At 40.1% G+C, this 23,009-nt stretch overlaps 1 protein-coding gene across 1 annotated transcript; it reads right to left on the reverse strand.

The window, feature by feature from the left end:
- Positions 1-429: 429 nt before the first annotated feature.
- Positions 430-21,913, reverse strand: MYOC (myocilin). The gene is made up of 3 exons (XM_027868584.1): positions 21,260-21,913; positions 5,532-5,657; positions 430-1,975 (listed from the first exon to the last, which is right to left on the reverse strand). The coding sequence occupies exons 1-3, from the start codon at positions 21,801-21,803 to the stop codon at positions 1,191-1,193; spliced, it is 1,455 nt and encodes a 484-aa protein (XP_027724385.1). The 5' UTR covers positions 21,804-21,913; the 3' UTR covers positions 430-1,190.
- Between the last annotated feature and the right edge of the window lie 1,096 nt (positions 21,914-23,009).

Consider the following 23,009-nt stretch of genomic DNA (forward strand, 5'->3'; position numbering starts at 1 on the left):
CTTACATAAGTTTTTTAACCTCTCTGTTTCTCAGTGCCCTCATCTGTAAAATGAAGAGGTTGAACATGACTTCTAAAGCCCCTTCTGGTTCTAGATCAATGATTCTAAGATTATATATAAATGTTGCCTGATTCCTTATTTTGCAAGAGGCTGGAGGTGTAAACCATGCCAGCTTCTTCTGAGGTGGTTGAACTAAATGTCCTTTGGTCCCTTTCAGCTCTCTATCTGTGGTCCTATGATTTTTTACTTCAAGCCCTGTTCTTCCATATTAGTTTTTGGAAGCTAATACCATTCCCCTGATCTCAAATGGAAGCATTCTAAGGAATCTGGAGGAAACATGAATGCCCTCGGTGAACACAAGTATCTATCAAAAGCACAGTAATATAATCACACCGAATACAAACGTGAACATTTTGCAACATGTTTATTTGAAAAGGCACCAGTGGGCACAATCAGAGACAGTAGGAGCTACCCTTGTGAATACATTGTCTCTGAATCAAAGCCCGGCATAGGCACTAGGATGCTTCTCTTCACTCTGAGTTGCTGGCTTTGTGTTATATATTGCAGTTCTACAAGCCCCACGAAATTAAAATAACAGTGGAAGATTCCCCTTGCTCCCCCCACCCCAGCAAGTCGGGCAGTCTTTGGTGATAAATTTATAGGAAAACATGAATGAGAATCAAGGAGGATGAGCAGGTATGGAGGAGTGGTGCAATCCCATCCATGGAGGGAGAATCCATGCTGATGGACTCACAAAGCCACCACCCAAAGCAATGGAATGGCTGGTCTTGGCTAAACCACTCGTCAAACAATCAGCTTCTTCCCCTATTGCTTTCCTCAGGAAGCCCTCCAAAGGTGTGATTCTTCAGCCATTTGGTATTCTTCATAAAAGCATGGCTAGTTTTGAGCAGAACCTATCATGTATTCAATCAACACTTGTGACTGTACCCATCTTCTTACCCTTCCTTCCTTCTCTCCCTTCAGTCCCCCTAGTGGGCAAAATGTTATTACTTCAGAGCCAAGTGTTATGAAAAGGTGAATTCTTCTGAGTTTATGAAAACAGAAAGCACAAAAAACCAGGATGAGCATAGGACAGCTTGCTTTTCCCTCCGCCTCCTCCCGTCCTTGAGTTCCTAGTTAGTACTGAGGATTGTGTCTTCCTCTAATTCCTAGGATAGCTCTGATGTGTTTCACATCTGAGAGAGCCTTATGTCATATTCCACCATATTGAAGTTATCCCATGAGAAGATCTTCTTTTCAGCAGGATTGTAATCAACCATGCTGCTGTATTTATACCGGTTCTTGAATGGGATGGTCAAGGCCTTGCTGCTCCTGGCACTGGTATCATAAGCCAGGTTAATGGTGGCATCGGCCATTGAATAGCTGCTGACAGTGTACAGAGTGCCACAGATTATGAATGAGTTGGCCACCGATTGCTTTCGAATGTTGGTCTCCCAGGTTTGTTTGAGTTCTAGTGTGTCTGGATTCATTTTGGAAAGGACAATAGCTCCCTTGGCTTCTTCTGTGCTGTAGATGACCCATAGTCCTGTTTCATCCACTGCCAAGTCAATGTCTGTATAGCCACCCCAAGAATAAGGGAACTGTCCATGATAGCCAGCATTGGGAATCTCCTTCTGAGCCTTCACACTTTCAGTCTTCAGGTCATACTTAATCACAATTCTAGATGTATGTTTCTGATAATAGAGGGCTCCACGGTAAACCACAGCACCTGTGCTCTCCATTGGGATGGGCAGCACATGAACTTTGGAAGGATAGCCCCGCATGAACTGGCTGATCTGGTCGTACTGAAAGACCTGACGAATATCTGTGCCAACTGTGTCAACTCTCCAAGTGGTCTCCCGAGTGTAGGGGTACATAGGCTCGGGGTCTCTCATCCACACACCATACTTGCCAGCAATTGTCTCTGCCTTTCTCAAAGTGATAGGTTCGCCTACCCAGACGAGTTCTCCACATCCTGTTGAATAAATAGAAAAATAAACCTATTTACCAAAGATCTTTCTGAATGTAAATGCTAATTGTAAAGATAGGAAATGTCACCTCCACAGCACTGTTGGTTCAATTTTCATGGGCTTAGGTGAAGTGATGAGTCCTACTGATGTTCATCCTAAAAAATCAATAGCACTAACCCAAAAAGAACTCCTAAAAGGCAACCCTTTGACCCAAGGCTTGAAAACAAAACAACTCAACTATCCTATCTGAGCTCTAAGCACATCACTACACCTTGCCTGGCTCTAATAGAAGCAACATAGTATAGGGAAGGGGCTAAGCATTTATTAAGTACCTACTATGTGCTAGGCAGTTTGCTATAGAGCTTTTACAAATATTAACTCATTTGATCTTCAGAACAACCTTATAAGATCTGTGCTGTTATTATCCCCATTTTACAGTTGAGGGATCTAAGGAAGGAAGAGATTAGGTGGCTTACCCATCACACATCTACTAAGTGTCTAAGGCCAAATTTGAACTCAGAACTTTCTGACTCCAGGCCAAATGGCCTCTCTACTGGGCCACCCAGCTGCCAATGTAGTGGAAAGAAAGCCTGACTTGAATCTGAAGCTCTGGATTCAAACCACCTACTGGCTGTGTGATCCTAGGCCAAATAATGTTACATCTTGAATTTTAGTTTCTCCATCCATAAAATAGACATAAAACTCTCACGGAGTTGTTGTGAGGAGAGCTCATTTTAAAGTGACCCAGCTTACAGATAAGGGAGAGAATTACCTTCTTCTTTTGCTACTTTGATAATATGTGATTTTTACTGATTTCACAAGCCATATTCTCACACATTCGTCAGGTCTCTAATACAATTGTCAAGTAATAGTATGTTTTAGAGCTAGTTACATTTGTGTCTTGGCTCTTCCCAAAGACTAAACTGTAAGCTCTGTAAGGACTGGGTCCATCTCTTGTCTAAACTTTGCTTCTGCCCTAGTCACTGGAACAGTATTCTGTATACAATAGGCACTTAATAAATGTTTGTTGAATAAATGGGGAAAATATCTTGATAGACATAGAATGATATATAAATCATCAGCTTGAGGAAAGGTCTAGACAAAAAAAATTTAGATTTAAACAAATCCTAGTCACTGTGTTGAATGGGCTTAAGCATTTTTAATTTTGTTATTGAAGATGGGGTCTATTTTCTCTAGTCTTCTCATATCTCATTATTTCATAATTTGACTATTTCTCAAAACTTTTCTCATATGATCATCACTGGAAAGGGAGTAAGCATTTATTAAATGCCTACTATGTGCCAGGCACTTTAAAAATAGTTTTGATATTACTAGTAATAGTCAACATTTCTGAAATGTATAATCTCAGCCTCATAGAATCACAAAATCTCAGAGTCAGAAGGAAGTTCAGAAACCATGCAGTCTGACCTATACTTGAACAAGAATTCTTTCTATGTCATATGTGATAGGTGATCTTTGCTTGAAGACCCCCAGCGAGGGGGAACCACGTCCCAAGGCAACCATTTCACTTTTGAATAGCTGTATCATACACAGAGTTCATTTGGTAGTTTTGTTTTGTTTGTTTGTTTTTTGTTTTTTACCTCAAGCCTCTGTTTGCCTCCTTGAAACTAACCATTGCCCCAGATCCTGCCCTCTATAGCCAAGCAAAACAAGTCTGATCCTACTTTCACAATGATGGCGGCTCTTCAGCTACTGTAAGGTCATTATCCTGTCCCTTCTCAATCTCCTCAAGGCTAAGCCTCCTCAATTATTTCAGCTGAGCATAATGTTTTGCGCATAAATTTTTTGGTGAAGATATGTGTGTGGGAGTTTTTCTATCACAAATGGAAGAAATATATTAAAAGAAGTATTGGAACTAAATTATAAACACCTTAAGATCCACCATCATGTCTCAATAATCTTTGATTTCTCATTATGGCCCAATGCACTACTCTGCACATAATGGATGGATGAATTTAAGTATAATACAAAATTCTAGAATGTATTATTAAAGATAATTTGTAAGCAGTTAGAAAGGGAAGTGGTGATAACTAGGCATGGCTTTGACTCATTTACTTTTTATGACTGGATTACTAGACTAAAGTGATGAGGAGGAATGATGTAGATAGAGAATACCCAAATTTCAGCAAAGATTTGACAATCTGTCCTATATTGTCCTTTTGGAAAAGATGGAGAGGTATGAGCAAGAGGATACTGTCATTAGTTAGATCTTAAACCAGTTAAGTGACTGGAGTCAAGGAATTAATAGACAGATGATAACAGGGAGGAGGTCTCCAGAGTAATTCCCTAGGAGTCTCTTGGTGGTTCTGTGCTGTTCAATGTGTTTACCTGTGGCAAAAACAAAAGCATAGAAGGTGTGCTTATCAAATCTGTGGGTGACATACAACTGGGAGGGATAGCAAACACATTGTAGGACAAAGGCAAGCATTGAAAAATATCTCCATTGGCTGATAGGATGGGTCAAATGTAAGGTGCCTCAAAGTTTTAGTGTAGTTTTAGGTTTCAGTGGCTTAAAACTATACTAAGACTTCTGGGACATCCTGTATAATAAAATGAAATATAATAGAGAAATGTAAAGTCTTATATTTGTGTTTCAAAAATCAGCTGTGGAAGTAGAGGATGGAGAAGGCAAAATTAGACAATGCTTCATATGAAAAAAAATGTAGGTGGTTTTAGCAGACCACACACTCAATATGAATCAGTAGTGATATAACTCCCAAATATAAAGGGATCTTAGGTTGCAAAAAGAGACTTAGTGATCAGACCCTGTGATGATAATTTTGTTATACTCTGCCCTATGTAAACCATATCTACAGTACTGTATTGAGTTTTGGGTACCACATTTTAGGAAGGATTACTGGTAAATGGGAATGAGTCCAGATAAAGGTAACCAGGATGGGAAGAAAAGTGGAAACCATGCTAAATGAGGACTGATTGGAGGGATTAGGGATATTTGTCCTGGAGAACACTCAGGAATATGATGGTTGTCTTCAAGTGTTTCAAGGGCCATCATTTGGAAGAGGCATTAGATTTGCTTCCCTTGGCCCATGGGTAGGATAGGGAGCAACATACAGATGTTGAAAAAACCCAAAACTTGATGTCAGAAAAATTCTTCAAATAAACAGAGCTGTCCAAAAGCGTCATAGGCTGCCTCAGGCTGCCATCCCTGGAATACTTAAATGAGAGGCTTGATGACTCTTTGGGGATGTCATAAAGGGAATTGCTCTTCAAGTACAGGCTAGATTCTATGGCCTCTAGGGTGCCTTCCAACATTGAGAGTCTGTGAGTCAAACACATATGGAAAGATTCCACAAAATAAGTAGGGCAAGTTCCTATAACATTCACAAAAACAGCAGGCCCCTGTTCATGCCTATCTTTCTTTCTCCTTCCTTGGAAAACCACAGAAAAGGGAAAGTCAACTCACAGTTCACAAAGGAAATTCTCATTTGTTCTTCAGGGCAGGCTGATATTGAGGACAAGTCAAAGAGGGATAGGGACAAATTAGGAAAAGAAAAATAAGAAGAAATATAAAGGTAATACCATTGTCCACATCTTTAGTACCAGAATGATTGGTTGAATTCTCTTTGAAGATATGAGAAGCAGGAACCTCACTTAATTCAGACTTCAGTTCTTGGTAGTCTAAATTCTGTACACCCCATTTAGAAACTGTAATGAAAGAATGAGATAAATGAAGCTGTGAGGAGAGATATCGATAATGATATACAACTAAAATATAAATTAAATTGTTTAAATAGGCTTTCCATACAATTCAACCAACATTTCTTTTTAAAAATAAATTTATTTGTATATTTTCTTTCTACATTACCCATGGTTCATAATGCAACTCTCCCCTTCTCTCCCAGAGAACCATTTTTTGTAACAAAGAATTTTTTTAAAGATTTTTAAAAATTAGTTCAGAAAAACCAACCAATACATCAAAAAAGCATTTATCTGCAGTGCTCCATGTCCATAGTTCCCCACCTCTACAAAGAAGATACCTTTTCCTATCTTTTCCTTAGGCCAAGCTTAATCTTTATAATTTCACAGCATTCAATTTGAATTGTTTTATTTTCACAAGCATTTGTTAAGCACTTTCCCTGTGCTAAAGTGAAATAGCCCTTGCCTTCAATAAGCTTATATTCTATAGAGGAAGACAGTATGTACACATTTTTGTAAATACAAAATAAGTATTTGCGAAAGAGAGAAAAATTAAATACAATTTAAAAATTAAAATTCAATACAGAGTAATTTGGGGAAGAAGGCCATAGGTGCTGAGGGAAGTCATGTAGGAGGGATATTTGATTAACAGAGCTGCTTTATCAGTAGGTTAATTTTGATTTCAGAGAAGTGGGTCCATGGTATAGCATTGGACTTGGAATCAGGAAAACCCAGGTTCCAGTAATGCCCCAGACACTTAATAGCTGCATGACCCTGGGAAGTCATGTTTTGTCATCAACAAAATGGAGATAATAATAATAAAAATATCCACCCCACCTGGACATTATGAAGATCAAATCAAATGAGACAAGATATTAAAAGCCCAAGGAGCTATATAAATGTAAGCTATTGTTATCATCATCACCATCACCATCACCATCATTGCTATTATTAGCTAAAGGCTTTGTTCAGATATTGAAATGCAGGCGTCCCTGGGAGCAGTGACACCTCAACAATGATAGAACATTTATATAGCACCTACTGTGTGCCAGGCACTGTGCTAAGCACTTTACAATTATTATTTCATTTGATCCTCACAACTACCCTAGGAGGTAGGTGCTAGGCAAACAATAGTTAAGTGACATTCCCGGGGTTAGTAAGTGTCTGAGCTTGGATTTGACTTCAGGACTTCCTGACTCCAAGCCTGGTACTCTGTTCACTGTACCACACTCCACAGTAGTGTGACTAGATTTATTAGATTTTCCCCCAGAGAACTGGTCTGTTAAGTGGAGAGAATATGAGGCTGAGTGTCTGAGGGAATTGGGGGAGGCAGCTGTGCCCCCAGGGGCAGCTAGGTGGCACAGTGGATTGAGTGCAATTCCTAGAGTCTTAAGGCATCAGACACTTACTACCTGGGTGACCCTGGGCAAATTACTTAACTGTGTTTGTCTCAGTTTCCTGTTCTATAAAATGAGCTGGAGAAAAAAATGGCAAACCACTCCAGTATCTTTGCCAAGAAAATCCAAATAGAGTCATGAAGAGTCAGACATGAAAGAAAAACGATTGAACAGCAACAAAGCTGTGCCCCAGACTGGGGCAGGGGGATGGAGATTGGGGTAAAAAGGGAAAGCCACAGTAGCCAAGGACAATGTTGAACTATTTCATATTTTTGTCCAAAATCAATTTTGCTACAGATTATTCCAGATCCTTGTTTTTGTTCCGGAATCTACTCTTAGTGATACTTGGATCTAAGAGCAAGGATGGATAACTCTAGGTAAGCTATTTCTCTTGCCAAGTTTCCCATTCAGCTCTATTTTCTCTTGATTAGTTATGGCAACAAGGACTTGCATGACCCTATCCACAGTCACACGTATCAGCAGCAATGTAGTGAGGATAAAGAAGTTATCACAAAGTAACGGACTGATTGCTGCAGGAGCAAAATCTAAGTCATCTCACTCAGAGAGGCATCTTCTGCCTATTTTTCCCCTTGCTCAATCTCCCTAAATTGCCAAGTCATCCTGGATGCTGTGAATGTTGACTTTTAGTACCATCCAAGAAGACCATTTTTTCACTCTTACCTACATTGGCTTACAAAATTAAGATGTGGCATTTGAGGCAGGGCCTGGCAACCTTGGCACACACCATATGGAGAGACAAGTGGAGGCACCTTGCCTAATTTACTGTCTCTGGCCCTATTCCTAGTCTTCTCCCACACACCCCCCACCCACTGACTCAGTGTTGATGCAGCTGGTGGCCTTGACTTAGTCTGATGCTGTAACAAGTTGCAGAACATTTCGTTGGTATCCAATGTCCTGGTATATATTGCAGTACAGTGTGTGTTGATTAGGCATGGGATGCTAGGATGTCTTATGGCCAGAAGCCTCAGTCAATCAACAGGCATTTTATTAAGTGCCTACTATGGATTAGGGTCTGAGAATGTGACAGAATGGAACAGTTCTTGTCCTCAAGGAATTTAAATTCTCCCAGGGGAGATGATATCTATGTACAAAATGTGGCTTTAGAGGGGAGGGCACTAGCGGCTGGGAGAACCCAGAAAAATATTTCCTGTGAAAGATGTCTCCTGTTTTGAAGGTGTTTTGAAGGAAATGAGATTCTTAGAGGCAGAAATGAGGTGAAAGTACATCCCAGGCCTGGGGGACTGCCAGTGCAAAGGTAGATTAGATGGGAATGGGGTGTCATCTGTGAGGAACAGCTAGAAGGCCAATTTGGCTGGAATATAGATCACAGAAAGGGGAGTAATAGATAATGAGGTTGGAAAAGTTGGATGCCCCATGCCAAAATGGCTGTGGAGCATTCCCCATCTTTATCTCACATCCCCAGGGAATCTGGGGAAGTACTACTTCTTGTTGTTGTTGGTTAGTAATTTTTCAGTCACGTGTGACTCTTTCTGACTCCATTTGAGATTTTCTTGGCAAAGATACTGAAGTGATTTGCCATTTCCTTCTCCAGATCATTTTTATAGATGAGGAAACTGAGGCAGGGTCACACAGTTAATAAGTGTCTGAGGCCAGATTTGAAGTCAGGAAGATGACTGGGTCTGATTCTGGGTCTGGCATTCTATCCATTCTGCCATCTAGGTGCCATTTACGGGCTGACTAAGAGGTGGATTTGAACTAGGGCCATCAGAATGAGTATCTTCTAGGGCTCACAGAACAATACTTCTCTGTATGTATCTGGTGGTCCACTTACACCGCTGTTTTCTTCAGATATAGGGAAAAAAATCAGTAAATGATTCAGTATACCTTGTTGAGATGCTTAGGTAAGTTATGAAACAAAAAACTCCATGAAGATGCATGGTACTGTTGCTGCCATCATGTTTAGTTTCCTGGAGGTATCAAAGACCCTCAGTCCATTAGCCCATCACCCACCATATTTCTCTGTGCACCCACTTGCAATCCCAAGTCAGCACTGCCTGACCAGCATGCCAAATGCTGTGTTTATGCATAAAGATAAAGAAGAGAAAGCAAAGAAATGATTATAGTTTAGCCATACAGGACCAGACATTGGTTTGCACTCGGCAAAGTTTGAACATGGTTGGCCCCTCCATGCCTATCATCAGGAGGGTTTGAATCTTTGCTCTAAAATAGGCTACTTTACTAATTAATTCAATGTTTTCCTAATGACTTAGCATCAAATATTAATTTAATCAAAACTGATTGCTAACAACTTAGATTTAAGTTAGTTTTAATACAAAAAAGTATCATGATCATTTTCAATCACTACTTCCAAGTACTTTTCCATCAAGATTCAGTTAGTACTGATGTGCCCTTGGATGAGTAATTTAGCTTCTTTGGGACTCAATTTCTCCATCTGTAAAATGTGATTTGTCCAGATGCCCTCTAAGATTCCTTGGAGCTCTGAATCCATGATTTCTCTTTGTCCATTCACTGTCTGTCTGCTTTCAGCTCTTCAGAAATGAAATATCTATGCCCTGGAAAGAGTGGGATTTTCTCACCTTAAAAATATGAGCATTTAGCTCTAAATCACTATCGATTAGAGAAATGCAAATCAAAACAACTCTGAGGTACCACATCACATCTATCAGATTGGCCAACATGACAAAACAGGAAAATGATAAATGTTGGAGAAGATGTGGGAAAATTGGAACACTAATGCATTGTTGGTGGAGTTGTGAAATGATCCAACCATTTTGGAGAGCAATTTGGAACTATGCCCAAAGGGCTATAAAAATGTGCATACCCTTCGACCCAATAGAAGTCTAGGGCTATATCCCAAAGAGATCATAAAAATGGGAAAAGGACCCACATGTACAAAAATATTTATAGCAGCTCTTTTTGTGGCGGCAAAGAATTGGAAATTAAGAGGATGCCCATCAATTGGGGAATGGCTGAACAAGTTGTGGTATATGAATGTAATGGAATACTACTGTGCTCTAAGAAATGATGAACAGGCTGACTTCAGAAAAACCTGGAAAGACTTGTGTGGTCTGATGCTAAGTGAAGTGAGCAGAACCAGGAGAACATTGTACGCAGTAACAGCCACATTGTACAATGACTAACATTGATAGACTTAACCCTTCTCAGCAATACAAGGACCTATAACATCACCAAAAGTCTCATGATGGAAAATGCTATCCGCATCCAGAGAAAGAACTATGGAGTTTGAATGCAGATCAAAGCATACTATTTGCTCTTTTTTTTCTTCTGTTTTGTTTGTTTCCTCTTTCTTGTGGTTCCTCCTATTGGTTCTAATTCTTACTTACATCACTAATGTGAAAATATGTTTAATAGGAATGTATATGTAGAGCCTATATCAGATTGCACACCATCTTGGGGAGGAAGGTGGGAAGGGCGGGGAAGAAAAATTTTAAACTCAAAAGCTTATGGAAGTGATTGTTGATAATTCAAAATAAATTAATTTTTTAAAAATATGGGCATTTAGATAATGCCAAATTTAGAAGTGCCTTCACTTGTACCTGGTCCCCTTTTATGATGTGACCCAGATTGACCACCTACCTTTCTTTCCCTAGCCCTGGCTCTGTCTTCAAACCAGCCTCAGTGTCAGGGCAGGTTCTCAATATACAATACCTCTGTTCTTGTGCCGGCGGGCACCACATGGCTCTTTTCCTTTCACTCATTCCTTTCTTCCGATGCCTTGGATTGTACCCCTTGAAAATCAAACCGTGCTTTCTCTACTAACTTCAAAAATGCTCTGGATACTGTGCAAAGTGCCAGGCTGTGTAACGGTGGAGAGTTAGAAGGAAAATCTACTGCTGCATCTCTCAGAGAAAGTCTACAGTCCCTCAGCATGGGCACATATGCTCTACAGGCAGTAGACTGTCAAGCCAGCATCAACCTGGACCTCTTTCCTCTCCATTTAGAATAAAGTGATTCAACCTGTGAATACAGCTAAGGTTGGTAATGAATACGTATTTTGAGAAGAAAAGGATTAAATAGAGTCCATGCCCAGAAGTTGTGCCAGCACCAAGGGTAATGGGGCAGGGGAGAACCATGGCACAGTGGGATGAGTTCTGGATTGAGCACTGGAGGATTTAGGTTAAAATCCCAATTCTGCTATCTACTATCTGTGTATAGCCTTAAGCAAGTCACTATAATCCTCTGGGCCTTAGTTTCCCCATCTGTAAAATGAGGGGTGTGGGTTAGATGATCTCCAAGGCCCCTTCTGGTTCTAAAGCTATAATCCAACAAATAATTAATAAATGTAATATAATATAACTAATATAATAATAATAAATAAATAAAATCATCTAGTGGGGAAGTTAAAATCCGGGCCATTGTGTGATGTTTTGTATTCTGTGGAGACAGAGTTCTGAACTTATGGCCAGGAGCGCCTCAGACACTTAAAATGAGATGTTTGGACTCATTGACCTCTAAGGTCCCTGGAGGGTAGAGCCATAAATTCCTCTATTTAAGGAGGGGAACAGGACTGACCTCTCCTCAGACATCTCATTTCCCAACCAACTGCACTCATTTTGGAACTGAATGGGTATCTTTTCCCCACCCCACCTCAGCTTTTCAGCTTTCTTTTGTGTGTTGTTTTCACCCATTAGGCTCCCTGAGGGCAGGGACTGTCTTTTTCATATTTGTATTCTGAGGGCTTAGTCTGGGGTCTGCCATATAATGAGCATTTTAATAAATGCTGATTGATTGATCTAAGCTTTTCATTTATGATGCCATGAACTGCTGATTAGATTTGAAAAATAGTTTCCTTGAGGAAAAGAGGAGGCTAGCAGATATTTGGATGTCTCTTTCAACTTTTCCAGGTACATTCACATACATTTTCTCAATTGATCCTATGCTTTCAGAGGGAGTTTTTTCTACCTCTACTAGAAGTTGTAATAGTAACTGTTTTCAAAGAGTCTTTCTATGGCACTGCACAGAATCAGAGGGCTCCAGGTGCCGAATGGATCACCTTGCACCCCAGATAGTAACAGGACTCACAATGTCAGAGATGTAAGAGACTTTTGAGATCTTCTCATCCAACCCTTTATTTTACAGATGTGGAAACTGAGGTCTAGAGGCATAAAATGCCTTGCCCAAGGTCATATGGCTAAGCAGGTAGAAGAGCCAGGAACTTCAAATTCAGCGTTTTTTGAGATAGAAAGAACTTAAGTGACATGGGGCCTGTGAGAATTAGGACCAGCTTGGTACAGACAAAATAACATAATATGGAAAACATGTCCAAGGGGAGAGCACCCCATCTATAACTGCATGCCTTGGAAATATTTCATATCTCTACATCTCTGCTGAGAGTTCAGGCCCAATCCTTAGGACTCATGTGAGCTTCACCGCAACTCAAACCTTGCAACAGGCAGTCTGGACAGGATACTAAGATTTTTGAGAATATAAAGTCCTTGAGGACAGGGACTGTTTTCATTTTGGTGCTTGTATCTGGAGAACAGGTTCTTGCACCTAATACATGTTTAATAATTGAATTTAAAGCAAGACAAGTCAGCAAACATTTATTAAGATATTATATGTGTGTGTGTATGTGTGCATGACATATATATAATACATATGGCCTTTTGCTAAGTCTTGGGAATGCAAATATAAGCAAAAAGAAAGACAATTCTTGCCCTCCCTCAAACAGCCAACATCTTATAGAGAGAAGACAATACACGAGCTGGAAAGTGGGGGGAAATACCCATGCAGGGCATGCTGTGGAAGTTTGAAAAATCAGAAGCAGAGCCAGGGGGAGGTGGGGAGGCAGGGAGGAAATTGACCTTCATGGCATCCCTCCTAAGAATAGAGGTCCTGGGAGGAGCTCACCATTGGGAGAAGAGAGTCAGAATGGTGGAGGGATATTCCTGGAGCAGGAGGCTATTTAATCCAGTTTGTAGTACACAAAAGTATCAAAACACTGAAAGAAATCCTTTTCATCCAGGGTCCAGGACTCCAGTCCAAAGATAGTGAGTGGTTGATAGAAAGGAGGCAGTGCTCATACTAGCCAAGTTTTATCAATATCTCTACTCAGCACTTCTGGTTCCTGGGGCAGATGGCCTTAAAAGTACTCTTAAATCAACTTTGTAATTCATGATGTGAAAAATAATACAAGTAACTAAGATTCAGTCAGTCAACTTGCAGATCAACACTATTAACAATGCATAATACCTGGTGACTTCCTACTTTAATTTCTTATTCATGTTAACTAGATAGCAAGTTCACTTGATCATTTTTATGCTCACTATATTTTGGTGCCCTGGGGCAAAGCCCACTCCTCCCTAGTATGGCTCTATCACAATCTCCTAAATAAAAGAGGAAGTGAGGTGATCATGACCAAATCCCTTCCATTTTCTGAACCTTAGTTTCTTCACCTGAAGAATGAGGGGGTTGGACTAGATTACATAAGCACAGACCCTCACCACACACACACAGGGGACGAGATGTCTAAACTATACTGCAGCCATAGACAATCCCTAAGGTCCTTTCAGGCTCTAACCTTCTACAAGTTAATAAATAGATCATCACAGAATTTAAGGTCTGTCTAGCTCAGAGTTGTTTGGCCCAATAAAAGTTCCCCTAGGAGCAGAGTTCTGGTGAAGTACTCTGGATAATAAAGAACCAAGGTAGGGCATTCTACTCAGAGGCAAAAAGCTAGAGCTCAGCCAGTGTTTCAGAGCACTCAGGATCTAAACAACATCTTTCTTTCCTTTTTTTTTTTTTTTTGGAGTAAATAAGAACCATGTAAAAGGACTTCCAGAAAGACACACAGGTCAATTCTATACTGGCAAGGAGAATTCTAGTGGTAGGTTAGATAACCTGTTTAAGAATTTGCCAATTTCTCAGTGGGTATGCCAGGCAGAAAAACCCAGTTCTAAGCAGTCTGGCAGGAGCTTAGTTCTCTGGCATGACTTCCAAAACTTGTGGGAGCACCAAGTTACAGCCAAATGCTAGATTCTCTCTGTCTGTCTTTGTCTCTGTCTCTCTCTTCCCTTACGACTAATGAATTATGTGACCCGTAGGTGTGATGAGGGAAATAGTTCAACAGGAAGAAAGGCCAATCTAGGAACCAGCAATTTCCTATTTTAAAAACAATTCTGAGCAACATTTCATATTATTCCTCTGCCCTAAATTTAGAACTTGACTATCATGGATTTTAACTTGCCCAGACTCACAGAACCATATGGGTCATTGGTGTGGCCAGTTCTGACACCAGAAAATCTTAAGAGACCACTTGGGTGGTAATAAGCATAGTATCACTTGGTGGAAAATTCAAATATCATACTCCTTCCCTGGATAATTAATATAGTAACACACTGCCTTTTTGTAGGTTTAAAGAAGGTGGCACACAAGCCAATTTAGACTACTTTTACTGCTGCAGTGCCCCAAAGTATCACTTATAGAACATCAAACAAGTACATACAAAGCCTACAGATGTCACATAACTTATTTTCTTTCCTTTTCCCACACTTATACTCCAAATTAGATGTACTCTAAAGGTAGTTTGGCTAATAAATTGGAATTGTTATTAATTTATCACCTTCAAATATATTTTGGAAAATAAACTTTGTAATAATTTTTGTTAGTTGTATCCTTTATGGAAGACTTATGGAAGAACATGGACAAAAGCCAAATTGCCCAAAAGACCTGTCTGTCTACAAGGTCAGCCACATATAGCCTGGCTAGTAATTATTGTCTCCCAAGCCTTTGAAAGCAGGTAAAAACAAAAACAAAAATATGAGACTTTACTGATAAGCTGTGGCAGAAATGAAGGGAATGTGTGTGTGTGTGTGTGTGTGTGTGTGTGTGTATTCCTTGCCCCTTGAAGGTACTACCCTTTCTCATGGAAAAATCTGTTGCTGAAGTAAGTCTGCCCAAACTTTTAAGAGAGGGATGGCCCTCTAGGTCCTCAAGTATGGCCCTTTGACTGAATCCAAACTTCCCTTAATAAAAGAATTTGTTCCGTAAAACTTTGACTCAGTCAAAAGGCTGTACCCCAGGACCTAGAAGGCCACATGTGACCTTGAGGCCACAGGTTCCCCACTCCTATTCTAAGAGAAAGCAATTGCTATGATTCAGAGTGCTGAGACAGTTGTTGATTTTGATCATGACAAGCTGTGGCATACTGGAGAGAAAAAGTCATCAGAATTGTTTTGTGAGGATGGGACTAATATAATTTATCCTGATTATAGACAGAAGATAAGAATTTGGTTGCTAAAAATAGGCTGTTAGTGTTTTTGTAGAGAGGACCAAGAGTCTATACTCAGAAAAATAAGAGAAAGGGAGAAAGACCAATTTCCAAACTATCGGCTAAGCTTGAAGTTAGAAATAAAGGATATGAAGAGTAAGTTCAGGTAAGCTGAGGAATAGCTTGGAAGTAGAAAATCAGAAAAGTCACCCAGAAGATTAACTAGTTTGGCTAAAATGTTGCTCTCGGTGAACCAAGTCAAGTACAGCATGGATCAACTCAGCTTAGCAGTGGATGCATCTGGGCAGCACAGAAGTTACATCAATTACAGGACTTTCACAGACAGTTCTTAAGATAAGAAAAGTCACCAAGTCGATGACCCTGGGCAAGTCACTCAACCCTAGTTGCCTCACCAAAAAAAAAAAAAGTCACCAAGTTTAGTGTTCTAGAGTTGTAAGTTACCCCAAGCAAATGTTTTTGTTTTTATTCACGTGCCCCCTTGGCATATTTCCATAAATGTGTGTGCTGGTGACAGAGTATGTCCTAGATTTACAGGTGAAGTGTTATGCATCTATTGTTCTTGATTTTATTTTAAAATATGAGTACCTGTAACATTTATTTTGCCTTTTGTTAAGCACAAGCTTATGTTTAAGATCTAAATGTGTCATTATTGTGAGGCAGTGGTTTGTGTAAATGGAAATACATTTATGGGGACTCAGGAGCCTAAGTGATGAGTATGGGAAGTATTCTCTAGCAACAGCATTATCCTTGGACTCTGCTAGACTTTGAATGTAACCCTAAGGAAGTAGTCCTACTTTTGAGACCCTAGATTGCCAGTATAAGAGCAGGTTGAAGTAACATATCCAGTAACCCAAGCCAGAGAATAGGTAGATGTCTACATGATCTTTATAAGAGGTGTGTGAAGTGCTATGTTGTGAATAGCTATAAACTGATTTTTGTTAAAGATATATCTATATATCTATATAGATATATATACATAATCTTAAATGCCCTGGAAAGCTCTCCATTTAAAACAATTTTTTCAAAATAAACAACCACCTCCAAACTTATCTGTTGTGTAAATCCAGATGATCACTGCTTAAAAGGAAACTGGTGAAATTCCATTACAACAAATTTTATTAGAGGGAATATATATTACAAAATAATTTCCATGTTCTATAACAGTGGTTCCCTAACTTTTTTGATCATGCATACCTATCAGCATTTGGTGCAGAGGGGAATACATGAGTTTGGGGGTGACTTTTTTCAATTGCATTTCCATAGTTGCTGTTGCAAATATCTGATTTGGAATTAGGTTATAACTAACCTGGGAAGCCAACTCCCAGCTCAGGAGAAGGCTGGGAGCTTGAGCAGAAGTGGGAGAGATGAAGTAAGAGGGTGTTGAGTTGTCCTGGGTGAAGGGTAGGTGTGATTGGTTGGAGACAAGTTTCATGATTCCCTGCTGTGAGGAGGGAAGGATGTGACCCATGTTTCCACCCTTTGATTGGTTAATCACATTACAGTTTTTGAGATCAAGCCATGCTATGACCCTTTAGGGATTTCTTGACCCTACTTTGGAGACCACTGGCCTAGAAGTGCAGTGCTTTCTTGATCTTACCCTATGCAATCACAGAACCTCAGAATTAGAAGAAACCTCAGAAATAATTTAGTCCAGGCATAGCTAGGTAGTGCAGTGGATAGAGTTCCAACCCTGGATTCAGAAGGACCTGAGTTCAAATCCAGCCTCGGACACTTACTAGGTGTGTGACACTGGGCAAGTCACTTCACCCTGTTTGCCTCAGCTTCCTCATCTGTAAAATGAGTTGGAGAAGGAAATGCCAAAAAAAAGGAAATGCCAGTGTCTCTGCCAAGAAAATTCCAAATGGGGTCACAAAGAGTTGGACGTGACTAAAATGGCTGAGCAATGACAATTTAGTCCAATCATTGATCCAAGCATGAATTTCATTTATAACATCTGTAACAAGTCATCATGAAGATTCACCTGCAGTGACTTGTCTCTCCCTATCCCAATGAAGACCATTTTATTTTAGGATAACTTCATAGGAGCATGTAGTTCTTATCTATAACAGCCTCCCTCTGTAATGAAAGTACTGGACTGTGTACTGTTTGTATTCTAGGTAGTGAGACAAGAGTGACACAATCCTGACAGTTCTTTTGTTCTGTCAACAAGCAGCAATTATCTTTAAATTCTCCTCAGTCTTTCTCACATAAGTTATCCTCACTCTGACCTAAAAAGCATGATAAAACCAATTCACATTTAAATAATGCTTTAAGGCTTACAATGTGAAGTAGGTAATACATGTGTAATTATTCCCATTTTACAGGTGAGGAAATTAAAACTCAGAGAAGTAAAGACTTACTTAGTCAAGATCTCCCAGTGTGTATCAGAGCCTGTATTTGAATGCGTGTCTTCTGAATCAAGTTCAGTTAGCCTTCCTTTTACTACCTGACAAGGTCCCCCTAGATTTTCAAACCACTAACCCAAAATACTATTGTTCGAAGGTGGAAAAGTATGATATATTGCTATATTTTGTTCAGGATGCTTCTTTTTATTTGCTGTTTATTTGCTGTTTCATTTTATAAAGATCAGATAGCAAGCCTATTGAAGTGACAGCTGAGAGATATAATGGAGAGAGCACTGAATGCTCTATCTGATCTGAGTTCAAATACTGCCCCAGATACTTGCTAGCTACGTGACCCTAGACAAGTCACTTAATCTCTCTCAGTCTTAGTTTCTTCAGCTGTAAAATGGAGGTAACATTCACTTCCCAGGGTTGTTATAAGGATAAAATGAGGTGATATTTGTAAATCTTAATGAATTATACAAATATTTGCTAACTATTATTATTTAAACCCCAGATCCTGAAGCCTAAGAGGCAATAGGGAGTAGTTGGAATAGCTTTTCTGGGACTCAGTTTCTTCTTTTTTTTAAATGAAGAGGTTGGACTAGATGCTCTTTCAATTAATTGCCTTCTAGCTCTAAGGGCTTCTAATTTCATGTGCTACTCATAGCAAAATCCTACCAAAGGGGAGAAATGTAACTGCTCTATGAAATCTTACCTGTATTTCTAAAGTGAAGTAGGAAACAGGAAAAAATGCAATGCAAAATTTTAAACTATGCCCAGGAAATTCTCCAAAGACCACAAGACAATGAAAAATTGAATCCAGTCTAATTCGGTCAATAAGCATTTAATCAATGATTTCTGTGGGCCAGCACCTCGCTAGGCACGGACGGAAATGAAACCGTCCCCACCCTCAGGTATCTTGTATTCAGTTGGGGGAGAAAACATACATATTTATATGTACATATAAACACAACACATATACACACATATATACATACATCTGCACCCATGCACACACATATATAAATGTATGCATGCATGTATATGAACATGTTTATATATATATACACATGTGTATGTGCATGTATAGAATATATGGCATATAAAATATAGACATATATACTTACACATATATGTATATGCATATGTTTGCATATGTAAAATATATTAAAAATAAAGATGATTGGGGGGCACTCGCAATTGGAGAGATAAGGAATGATTTCATGTAGAAGGCTGTGCTTGAGGTCAGTTTTGAAGGAAACAAGAGATGAAGAGAAGGGGAAATGAAGAGGGAAGGAGTGCATTCTAGTCATGGAGGATGGCTAAGACAGAGGCACAGTGTCCTATTTATGCCACAGTGATAAGGCCACTGTGGCTGGATTGTAGAATGTATGGGAGTCCTAAGGGCTGAACTATCAAACAGAGGTGAGCTGGGAAAGGATTTAAACGCCAAACACAGGAATTGGTACTTGACTCTAGAGGCAACAGGAAGTCAATAGAATTCATTGAGTAGGAGAGGAACATGGTCAGAAAATCACTTTGACAGCTGTGTGAAGGAGGAATTGGAGAGGACTTAAGTCAGGGAAACCAAGTAAGTCACTATTGCCATAATCCCAGCAAGAGATGGAAACTAGACTTGAACTAGGGTGTTGATCCATAGAAAGAAAGGGATGAATGTGAGAGATGTCATGGAGACAACAGAAATAACTAAACAATTCCTACCTTTGAGGGGTTCATATTCTATTAGATTGAATTCATTATTATCATCAGATTATACATTTAGAGACGTAAGCTATCTTATAGATCAGCTAGTCAGACCCCTTAAAAAGTTAAGGAAACCAAGGCCCAGAGAATTTAATTGACTTGCTCAAGGTCACACAAGTCATACACGGCAATCAGTATTTAAAATGAGATCTTCTGACTCCCAGTCCAATAGCTTCAGACACATCCACATAAATGCATATAAATTAGGCTTGGCTGTCAGACATGGATCTAATTGACTGTGTAATTTTCTTTAGTTCAGACTTCAGATAGAATTAAAGCTATACTGAGGACCCATGTGAATTGTAACGTACTGTCTTTCATGTAGAAAGCATTCTGACATGGTTTAGGAGTATAACTTTAAAATGGCACAGTTGACTTCACATCAAAGATAAAATGGTGGCAGGAGCATTGAACAGGACATTCAGTAAATATTTATGAAGGACCTACTGTGCACAAAGCACTGAGTGCTTGTCTATTGCGTGGGCACGGGCAAACACACACACACACACACACACACAAAGGTGAGTGTGTGCTGCAATGAAAGTCACCAGACCTGGGTTCAAGTCCAAGTTTTATCAGTTCCTTGTTCTGTGATTTAGAATTGCTTTCTCTGAACTATGCTGTCCTCATTCGTAAAATAAGAAAATTGGACCAGATCTCTAAGGGCCCTTCCAGCTCTGAATATCTCTGACGGCTCATCTAAAGTCTTTTCCAGCACTAGCATTCCATGTATCTTAGCAAAGCAGAAAAAATAAAAATAAACAAAAATTTTAAACCTGAGCAGAGAAACTAGAGGGAAAAAAGTCAACTCCTCATTAATAGTGAGTAAAGTAAAATTGATCAACTAAAGCGTATTTTCCAAAATCATTTTCAAGTGCTGTGTGCCGATGGTCATTTGCCCTCAGGTACCAGAAAACATCTGTTTAGGAGAAGAGATAGGAGGTAGACTGGAGATTTCATTGATGCAAGGAACTCCCAGGTGAAGAAATATCCTCTGTCAATCTGCAGGTCACCACTTTCTCCGTGGCTTAGAGCTTTCTAAACCACTGAGAGGTTAAGTGATTTGCCCAGGGACACAAAGCCAGCATGTGTCACTGTCAGCACTGGCCCCCAGTCTTTCTGGCTCCCAGGTCTGTTCCCTATCCAATATGCTGTGCTGCTTCTTTTCTTTAGGAGAGGGTAAGAGTGAAAAATACCCTTGGGGGCATCATTAGGTTCATAGATTTTAAAACAGAAGGTAGCTCCAAGGTAATTTAGTCCAACTGTCTTTATTTTACACATTAGGAAACTAAAGTGCTAGGCAATAAGGACCAGAACCAGGGTTTGAACCCAGGCCATCTGGTTATGGGGTGCAGGGGATAGAATGGAAAGACAACTGGAATTGAATTGAAATTCCAGGACTGCCCCTTACTTACCTGCATGACCTTGAATAAGTTACTTAGCATTGGCCCTAAGCCTAGTGTTTTTTCTACTCTATCACTTTGCCCTCCTAAACTGGGATCCTGAGTTCAAATCATGGCTCAACTCCTTACTACCTGTGTGACCTTGGATGCGTTTATATAACCTTTTAGGGCCCTAGTTTCTTCATCTAAAAAATAAAGGCAATTGGACCAAATGACTCTTAAATGCTTTCCAGTTCTAAATCTTTGATCTGATGGCTTCAAACCTCGGGCTCTTTCTGATCTGGGAGAGGTTAAGTGATTTACTTAGCTAAGGGTCTGAGTCAGGATTTGAATTCAAGTCTTCCTGACTCCCAAGTCTAACACTATCTACCGTGCCATCTGAGAACTTCATGAAATAAATCCACATTATTTCATATCATACCCAAGCTTGTCCATCTTGTGGTCTTACCTTCCTTGGAACCCTGGGAAATGTCAGCTGCTGTTTCTTTGACTTGAGGACACTGGCCCAGTCTTAGCATTTCCAGCTCCCGTTGGCTGTTTGCCAGCCTCCTTGCCAGGTTTCTGTTCTCATTCTCTAGTTGCCTTTTCTCCTTCTCCAGGGAAGCTTTTTCCTGGAGGAAGTTGTTATAGTCAGCCTCCAGGCTGGTTTTCTCCCTCCTCAGGTTGTCCAGTTCTCTTTGCATCTCCTGTACAGCTGGAGGCATGAGACCAGGACTTTCATCCCCTCTCAGTTGCTTCACCAGGGTCTCCAGGACACTGAGTCGGATTTTTGCAGCTTCTAACTCTGATTGCTGGGCACTGCTATCTCTCTGGAGCTCCTGGATGGCTGAATTGGCTTCGCCAGATCCCGGACAGCTGGACTCATTGGGGCTGTGCACAGTGAAAGTGTAGAGGCATCTGCCGTTCCTGTCATTACCCTTTCTGAGATTGGCTGTCCTGCCTAGAGCCCCCCACACCAAGCAACCCAAAAGCAGCAGCTGAGGGCCAAGCATGTCTGTGCTTCTTTAAAGAAAACTGCACAGAAATCCCACAAGGTACTGACCCACAGAGTGTTTCCCTGTGAATGCTCAGTTTCTTTGTGAACTGTCAGAATGAGTGGTTCTGGGAGCTCTCCAGTGACTGAACTCCAGGGAGGAGGTTTCATATATACTGATGGGAGCCAATCTATGGGGGGTGCAGGGGCGGAGGAAGGCAGAGGAGGCGACAAGGATCAGGAGTGTGAGAATGCAAAGTTGGGTGAGGCAATGGGGGGATAGGAGAAGAGAGGGGCTGTTCCTCATAGGAGAGTTTTTTTTTTTCTTTAAAAAAAAATCTGTTTTGAGTTTCTTAAGAATGTCACATTTTCACATACTACACCCTCCCCCCACCCCAACCTCCCCAGCCTACTTTGCTCAGGAGATTGTACACACATAGCAAGAATTTTTCCACAGTTTCTTATGTATATTCTACCATAAGTTGAACACAGAACACAAGCAAAACACAATCAAATCATTACATCCCCAAAGAGAGAGCATAAAGCAAAATTCTCCCTTGATTCTTTTCTGGTTTTTAATTAATATGTGCACACACATTGTAGGGGCTAGGGTGAACCAGATCTATGATTTCATTGGTCCAGGCAGCTACTGGTATGGAAACTGCCTTGCACTGATGCAGATCAGAACCTACTCTTCAATTTACAGTCTTAGAAAGTTACCTGGGATATTGAGAGGGAAAGAGATCTGTCCAAAGTCCCGCATGTGTCAAAGGTGGGATTTGAACTCATACCACCTCATGTCTAAGGTTAGCTCTCCCCAATACCACACTGACACTCACACATACCTATGATGAGTTTAAAATAATAAAATAATAACTCACATTTATGTTAAAATACCTCAGAGAGGCAACATGACTTACTGGCTTTAACCTCTCAGAGCCCCACACAACTTTGCTATTTACATGTAAGATGCTGGTCATTGTCCATGGAATTCTACCGCATGGATGAAATCACATTTGGACCAAAAAAGAAAAACCCTCAAAACAAAACCAAAAAAACCCCAAAACCCTTGAGTATTCAGAATTAAATGTGTTAAGGTTTACAAACCTTTTGAGTTAGTTTAAATATTACCATCTTCATTTGACAGAGAAGGAAACTGAGACCCAGAGAAGCAAACTTACCCAATGTCACACAACTAATAAGTGGCAGAACCAGGAGGACTTGA

Source organism: Vombatus ursinus, unplaced genomic scaffold, assembly GCF_900497805.2.
Source record: "Vombatus ursinus unplaced genomic scaffold, bare-nosed wombat genome assembly UNPS02014789.1, whole genome shotgun sequence".
Taxonomy (NCBI): domain Eukaryota; kingdom Metazoa; phylum Chordata; class Mammalia; order Diprotodontia; family Vombatidae; genus Vombatus; species Vombatus ursinus.

What these genes read in the sequence shown, in the direction of transcription:
- MYOC (XM_027868584.1), bottom strand. Translation starts at nt 21,803, where the DNA reads ATGCTTGGCCCTCAGCTGCTGCTTTTGGGTTGCTTGGTGTGGGGGGCT. An exon ending in TTCCCAGGGTTCCAAGGAAG is followed by an intron (nt 5,658 to 21,259) that starts GTAAGACCACAA and finishes CTTTCATTACAG; the next exon opens with TTTCTAAATGGGGTGTACAG. An exon ending in TACTAAAGATGTGGACAATG is followed by an intron (nt 1,976 to 5,531) that starts GTATTACCTTTA and finishes TTTATTCAACAG; the next exon opens with GATGTGGAGAACTCGTCTGG.